General features: G+C 46.4%; 1 protein-coding gene across 1 annotated transcript; it reads right to left on the reverse strand.

Annotated features, from left to right (window-relative positions):
* Positions 1-6,854: 6,854 nt before the first annotated feature.
* Positions 6,855-7,387, reverse strand: LOC127340433 (probable glutathione S-transferase GSTU6). The gene is made up of 2 exons (XM_071827677.1): positions 7,284-7,387; positions 6,855-7,149 (listed from the first exon to the last, which is right to left on the reverse strand). The coding sequence occupies exons 1-2, from the start codon at positions 7,385-7,387 to the stop codon at positions 6,855-6,857; spliced, it is 399 nt and encodes a 132-aa protein (XP_071683778.1).
* Positions 7,388-8,548: the final 1,161 nt, after the last annotated feature.

Genomic DNA, 8,548 nt, shown 5'->3' on the forward strand with positions numbered 1-8,548 from the left:
GTGACAGCAAAGAAATCTGGAACTGCGCAGTAATCCAAATCTAGTACTTACTTTTCTATCAAAGGCTTAACTTGGCACAACAAAACACAAAACTAAGATAAGGAGAGGTTGCTACAGTAGTAAACAACTTCCAAGACACAAAATAAAAACAAAGTACTGTAGGTAAAAACATGGGTTGTCTCCCATAAGCGCTTTTCTTTAACGCCTTTCAGCTAGGCGCAGAAAATGTGCATCAAGTATTATCGAAGGGTGGTGCATTCTCAGCGGGGTGCGGAGTTTTCTCAACCAGGCATAGTATATTAGATACATAAGTTTTGGCATCTCCCTTTTCATTAGTCTTAGGCGTGCTACTCTCATCAAACAAATTTTCAGGAACAAGCCAAGCATAGTTATTTTCTAGTGCATCATTCATAGCTAAGAGTTTACATGGTATTGGTGCTTTGATCTCCCCACCATCATCAATATTATTAGTGTATCTTATTCTATCCATGTCCATCTTTTCAAGGAGGCTAACAAAATTAGTATGAGAACCAAGCATATTAAATTTAGCAAAGACCTTTCTAGCTTCTCTTGCTAGACCACCAAATTCTCTAAGAAGGGTTTCTAAAACAAAATCTTTCTTTTCCCCTTCTTCCATATCACCAAGTGTGAGAAACATGTGTTGGATTATAGGATTAAGATTAACAAATTTAGTTTCCAACAGGCGAACTAAATGCGCAGCAGCAATTTCATAAGTAGGCGCAAGGTCTACCAAGTGTCTATCTTCAAAACTTTCAATGGTACTAACATGATTGAAAAATTCTTCTATATTATTTCTCCCAACTATAGACCCACGTCCTACCGGTATGTCTTTTGTGGTAAAATTAAAAGGAAACATGATGAAATAAGTAAAGTAAATGCAAGTAACTAATTTTTTTGTGTTTTTTTTTTTGATATAACAAACAAGATAGCAAATAAAGTAAAACTAGCAACTAATTTTTTTGTATTTTGATTTAGTGCAGCAAACAAAGTAGTAAATAAAACTAAGCAAGACAAAACAAAGTAAAGAGATTGAGAAGTGGAGACTCCCCTTGCAGCGTGTCTTGATCTCCCCGGCAACGGCGCCAGAAAATATGCTTGATGGCGTGTAACTCACACGTTCGTTGGGAACCCCAAGAGGAAGGTATGATGCGCACAGCAGCAAGTTTTCCCTCAGAAAGAAACCAAGGTTTATCGAACCAGGAGGAGCCAAGAAGCACATTAAAGGTTGATGGCGGCGAGATGTAGTGCGGCGCAACACCAGGGATTCCGGCGCCAACGTGGAACCTGCACAACACAACCAAAGTACTTTGCCCCAACGAAACAGTGAGGTTGTCAATCTCACCGGCTTGCTGTAACAAAGGATTAACCGTATTGTGTGGAAGATGATTGTTTGCAGAAAACAGTCGAACAAGTATTGCAGTAGATTGTATTTCAGTAAAGAGAATTGGACCGGGGTCCACAGTTCACTAGAGGTGTCTCTCCCATAAGATAAACAGCATGTTGGGTGAACAAATTACAGTTGGGCAATTGACAAATAAAGAGGGCATGACCATGCACATACATATCATGATGAGTATAGTGAGATTTAATTGGGCATTACGACAAAGTACATAGACTGCCATCCAACTGCATCTATGCCTAAAAAGTCCACCTTCAGGTTATCATCCGAACCCCCTCCAGTATTAAGTTGCAAAGCAACAGACAATTGCATTAAGTATGGTGCGTAATGTAATCAACAACTACATCCTTAGACATAGCATCAATGTTTTATCCCTAGTGGCAACAGCACAACACAACCTTAGAACTTTCTCACATCGTCCCGGTGTCAATGCAGGCATGAACCCACTATCGAGCATAAGTACTCCCTCTTGGAGTTACAAGCATCTACTTGGCCAGAGCATCTACTAGTAACGGAAAGCATGCAAGATCATAAACAACATGTAGATATAACTTTGATAATCAACATAACAAGTATTCTCTATTCATCGGATCCCAACAAACGCAACATATAGAATTACAGATAGATGATCTTGATCATGTTAGGCAGCTCACAAGATCCGACAATGATAGCACAATGGGGAGAAGACAACCATCTAGCTACTGCTATGGACCCATAGTCCAGGGGTAGACTACTCACACATCACACCGGAGGCGACCATGGCGGCGTAGAGTCCTCCGGGAGATGATTCCCCTCTCCGGCAGGGTGCCGGAGGCGATCTCCTGGATCCCCCGAGATGGGATCGGCGTTGGCGGCGTCTCTGGAAGGTTTTCCGTATCGTGGCTCTCGATGCGGGGGTTTCGTCACGGAGGCTTTAAGTAGGCGGAAGGGCAAGTCGGGAGGGGGCACAGGGGGCCCCAGATGACAGGGCGGCGCGGCCAAGGGGGGGGGCCGCGCCGCCCTAGGGTTTGGGCACCCTGTGGCCCCACTTCGTCTCGTCTTCGGACTTCTGGAAGCTTCGTGGAAAAATAGGCCCCTGGGCGTTGATTTCGTCCAATTCCGAGAATATTTCCTTACTAGGATTTCTGAAACCAAAAACAGCAGAAAACAGCAACTGGCACTTCGGCATCTTGTTAATAGGTTAGTTCCAGAAAATGCACGAATATGACATAAAGTGTGCATAAAACATGTAGATAACATCAATAATGTGGCATGGAACATAAGAAATTATCGATACGTCGGAGACGTATCACCCTACCATCAAGATCCACTAAGGAATAGCTAGTATTTGTGAAATCTCTCTTGGTAGAACTATAGATCGGGGTCTCCTCCACCTATCCTCAAAGTTTGGGCAAGATTGGTTGGATGGGGAAGGAGATCCTCAAGGATTAAGCTCAGCAACAATGGAGGAGAGAGAGGGGGAAGAGATAAAATCGTGTTGGGGAAGAAGGGGCCCTTAAATAGGCTCCTCCAAATCCAACCGTTATGTCCAGATTTGGCCTAAGAGGTACTACCGCTTTGGGGTAAGCGGTACTACCGCTCTGAGTTTGAATTCGATCCAGATCTGGTCAAAGGACACAGAGCGGTACTACCGCACGAGGTACCGCTCGTGGTACCGCAACAGGGTCCCAACCTTACTGGACTCGAAGCGGTACCAGGGCGGTACCAAAGCGGTACGACCGTAACGCGGTTACGGTACCTAAGCGGTACCTGGAGCGGTACTACCGCTCGTGAGCGGTACTACCGCCCTAGGTACTCCAGGGGTACCGCAGCGTGTTTCTGGGGACGGATCAGTGCAGACTCAGAGCGGTACAGACGGCGGTACCAGTAGGGGTAGCGGTACTACCGCTACAGGTACCGGTAGTACCGGCCTGGCTAAATCTGGTTTTCTTCTCTTTTTCTCTCCAACATTGTTACCTCGCTAAACACACACAAAACTAGAAAACCTATCAACTACGCTTCAGTCTTCCGATCTTGACGCGTCCGGCGAGGTCACCGTGCTCTTGCAAATCTAACAATGATACTCAAGGCACACGGTGAGATTACTCAAGTGTTGTCATCAAACACACAAAACTTGGGGTGTGAATTTTGCTCTTACACCTTTGATATCATACTTCAAACCGTTGAGGAAACGCTGCATTGTCATCTCGAGAGACTCACGGACACAGCCACGCTGCATAAGCATCTCCATCTCCATGTAGTATTCATCCACAGTCTTCACACCTTGTCTCAAAAGAGTCAGCTTATCATATATATTCCGCAAGTAATTTGTAGGCACAAAGCGAGAAGTCATCGCCTCCTTCATGGCACGCCAGGTGCGTATAGGTTGCTCACGATCCTCTTCGCGGTTACGAACAAAAGCATCCCACCAACGCAAAGCATAGCCATCAAATTCGGAAGAAGCAAGCTTGATCTTCCGATCTTCAGTATAATGTGGATGTAAGCTCCACAACTTCTCAATCTTGAGCTCCCAAGTGAGGTATTCTTCAACATCAGCGCCTCCTTCAAACTTGGGTATAGAAAACTTGGGCTTACCCAAACCATCTTTCTCATCTTGTCCACAACCATTGCGGCCAAGTGGAGCCCAACCGCGAGGACGATTACCACGTGGCGCATCACGAGCATTGTGTGCGTCATCTTAAAGCTCAGGATCATCGTCATCTTCTTGTTGATGTTGCGCGGTCAAATTCTCAACAGCTAAGCGCAAATCAGCAAGACTGCGTTGTACATCCGTCATTTGATCTTGCATTGTAGTGACGGTCACATGAGTAGCATCCAGCTTTTGGGAGATCTCGTCAATCTTCCCATTAAGCACCTCGTCCTGAGCGCGGAATTCACATCGCATCTCATTACGAAGAGCTTCATACTCCCTCCATGTGATGATATCTGCAGCACTCTTGTTTTCCTGGTTAACAATTTTATGATCACTAGCAGACATCGTTAGTAGATTAGTGCACTAAATCAAAAATATATGGTGGTACGCTCACAACTCACTCAAAACTGATAAGAAAAGGAGATCTTACCGTTCCAAAGTAAATTAGTGTTGCTTACCACTTGTAGAGACAACTAGTGCACGGATGTAGCGAAGCGAATATCAAGGGTATAAGAACTAATCACACGACAAAGCAGGGTATATGTGGGGCTGTAGGTAGGCTACCTATTTGCACCAATAACAAGCTCGAGCGCTGACCGTAGATAACCAATGATACTCACACAAGGTGATATAATGGGGCAATGCAACTATATGTGGAAAAGGTTGCAATGCTCTAGAGAGACGCTAGCAAAGCTCAACGAGACAGGCACAAGATTGCTCAACTACGGGTGCAGGAAAGTAAACTTAGGCCTTCACTTGATTCAACTAGCACTTCACTTTTCTTTTTTGATTTTTCTTTTTGTGGAACACACGCAGCTATGTAGCTCTTTTTGCTTCTTTTCAATTTTCTCTCTTTTTTTGATTTTCTGACACAACTCCTTGATAACACGGCCAACAGAAATATGCAAAGCACCAAAAACCTAACGAGCAGCCTGTCGAGCGGTAAAACTAGTCTCTTCTAGGGAAGTTCCTAGTCACTTTATATCGAAAGGTTGTGTCTATGGTTGGGAACAAACACACTGTACGCTATGTGGACTCGGAGTAACAAAAACTGACACTAGACGACAAAGTAACACAAGATGATAGAGTAAACTCAAACCCTAAAAGACTAGATGGAAAGAAAAGATACGCAAAAACAACTACGAAAAGCAACTAAAACTTGAAATTAGTGCAATCTAAGGCTATGGCAAACCCTAACCCTAACTTTTTATGGCTTTTTCTGGATAGGAAAACACTCACAACTCAACTATGGGGTGGATTGTGGATGGCTTACCGAGGAAAACTGGAAAACTGATACCAAGATGATATGGGGTGGCCCGATCTTCTCAGTAAGCAACGGTGGTGATGATGATCACGGGGTGATGGCAGCGGAGAAACACGACGATGAAGTGGATGATAACTTGTATGACGCAACGAGATCTCTCGATTGGTCCCTGTCGCCAATGCAACAGCTCTCAACCCTGCAAGATATTCGCAACTCCACACACTTGCGCACGTAGTCGCCGACCACGAAGTGGTAAGTTGCAACCGTCTAATTCCCAATGGAACAGCAGATCACACAAGACTTTTTCAGGATCTACACAATATCAAGCAATATGGTGTAGGGATTCAATAGTTTTGCTAGAGCAAACAATTAAGAACTAGGGTTTATCTTAAACGTGGTCTAAAGCTGCTAGGGGGCGTCCTGGGCACTTATATAGGTGTCCGGGACGACTCCTGGTCGAAAAGATACAAAAATAACCGACCCAGAATAGATCTGGTCGAGACAGACTCGGACGGATCCGGTCTGGAATCCGGTCAACCGGGCCAGGGACCGGATCGGCCGGTCTGGCGTCCGGTCAACCGGGAGGCAACCGGAAACTTCGCAAAATTCGTCCGGTTTTGGTCCGGTACGATGCATCCAGTTGGCGCCCGGTCAACCGGGCCAGGGACCGGGCTGGCCGGTCTGGAGGCCGGTCTAACCGGGTGCTGGACCGGCCTGGACGTCGTCTTCTCCCCTCGCGCATGCCTCCCGCTCCTCCCTCGCGCGTCCATGAGATATCTTCATGTCCAGCTCCATGTCCAGCTTCACGTCCATCTTGACGTCCGTCTTCATGTCCAACTGCTCCTCTACTCCTCGTGCGATGTTTGTCTTCTCTTGATACCTGATGATACATAAGTAATAGGACTTAGGCAGTATAAAGTTCTCATCAATCAAAGTACCGTTTAGAAACAAGTTCACCTGTTGTTTAAGTAGCTTCGCACGAGTCCTTGTAATTGGTCCAATCCGAACTTCATTGGACTTGAGCTTCACAGCAGGTTCATCTTCATTTATCAATGACGGGGGTAGTGGTGTAGTAGGGATGTCCTCATCACACTAGTAGAAAATTGGGCTTTCGTCCAGCACCCCTGGGAGCTTTAGTCCCGGCTTAAAAACGAACCAGGCCTAATGGGAGGCATTGGTCCCGATTCATCCTAGAAAGTCTTTAGTCCCGATTTGTTTGGAACCTTAAGTCCCGGTTGGTATTACGAACTGGGACTAAGGGGCGGCGGCAGGCTGCCTCCGGTATTAACAACCGGGACTAAACCCCCGATCGTCTTTTTTTAGCTTTGTAAAATATAAAAGAAAATGATAGCAAATTTAAAAAATAAAATCTTTTGAGATTCCAGTATGTTACGCAACCTAATGTTAGGGAGAATTAGCAAATTTAAAATTTTGACTTTTTTACATAAAAAAGTTTAGAAAAAAGATAAAATGGCATTAATTTTTGCATACGACGTCGGAAAAAATGTATAATATATCAAAATGATCTTAGGAAAAAGTTACTTCCCAGCAGGACATCGACATGCATACCCGACGCACTCCCCATCGAAGAAGTTTCCCTTGCCCCCAGAGCACTCGCTCAGGCCTTCCTGCAGCGTACCCACCGCCGCCACCGTCTGCCTGGTCCACTGCGCCCTCTCCTCGTCCGCCCCCGCCCTCAGCACCATCCCCCACGGCACCAGCAGCTTGTCCTCGACGAACGCGGCCCAGAAGCGGGCGACGGCACGCTCGTAGGGATCGGTTGGGAGGAGGCGCGGGCCGACGCCGGGGAAGGTCGAAGGCCTCGTCGAGGTACTGCATGATGACCTGGGACTCGCAGACGGGCCTGCCGTTGTGGATGAGCACGGGCACCGCGCGCCTTGTGCACCGGGTTGGAGCGAAGGAGAGGAGGTCGCTCTTGTCGGCGAGGTCCTCCTCGGCGCGCGTACGAGTAGTGGACGCCCTTTAGGTGCAGCGCCAGCTTCACCCTCGCCACGTACGGGCTCGCCCACGAGCCCAGCACCTTCAGCTCCTCGTCGCCTCCTCCGTCCATCGATCAAGGATTCTTTCTCAGTGATAGATCGATCTTGTGTACTATATTCAGGGTGAAAAGCTAAGATCGTTGATCGGGCGACGACGGTGTTAGAGCACTGTTTCCTTCTTGCAGGCGTCGTTTTTGGAGAGTATTTCATGTGTTATCTTAGCGGTGGATGTATTGTTATCGTTAGGCCCGAGATACTGTAGCGGAACTTTTGTTTCTTAGTTTTCTTTTCCTTTTTTGGCTGTGTGCATCCGTAGTGTCATTAGGGTGGTGCGTTGTTGCAGAGGCTTTGTGTAATTGATATCTTTTTGATATTAACTAGGACAACGCCCGTGCTTCGCTACGGAGCAAAGGCAAAAGTATCCCCGTCTGGTTCGTCGACCAGCTGCCGCCCACATACATCCTACTTATGCAAGCACACAACACCACCAGCTAGGTTATATCAGGTTTCCGATATTTCGCCGAAAACTGATTTAACCGGTCACACCGAGAAAAATATAGCGAACACAATTTTTCGGTATTCAAATAATCTGCTTAAATTTATTTATTTTTCATGAATTCTAAATAAAATAGTAAATTAGTTTGACAAATCTTCGCCGGTATTTCCAAAATACTGAAAATACCATTACCAGCAGTTATTTTTTGCCTACCTAGAAAGAAAACATGGGGTTCAGCACAATGGAAAATTCAATTCCTTACTGTCATTCAGATCAAAGAACAGTGGTGCTGCTTGTTTGATTTCCAGATCCGCTTGTAGATTCGAGGCAACTTGCGAACATAGTGAGCCAGTGGGACTCGATATAGTGAAACCTGGCATCTTCCATTTGTACAAGATTCACACAAATAAAAAAGAATCACCTAACAGTAACAGCCTAATCTTTGTGTCTCTTTCCCAAATTAGCAGGCGGTGGAGACTGGGAGGTCGCCGGGCGCGGCGGATCTCGCCGAGGACGGGAGGCGCAGGGAGCACGCGAGGTTGGGCAGCGGAGCCATGCGCGAGGTGGTGCCGTTGAGTCCGGAGGCGGCCGCGCGACGGCTGAAGGACGGACCCCTTCGGCGTTATCGTGGGACGGATCAATTTTTCTATGGATGGCAGGTTTCCTGAACTTGCAACAAATCGCTCCATTTTTCTCTCTCGACCTCTCTCTCTCCTCCGCCTTTCTTGGGCATATA

Source organism: Lolium perenne, chromosome 3 (assembly GCF_019359855.2).
Source record: "Lolium perenne isolate Kyuss_39 chromosome 3, Kyuss_2.0, whole genome shotgun sequence".
Classification (NCBI taxonomy): domain Eukaryota; kingdom Viridiplantae; phylum Streptophyta; class Magnoliopsida; order Poales; family Poaceae; genus Lolium; species Lolium perenne.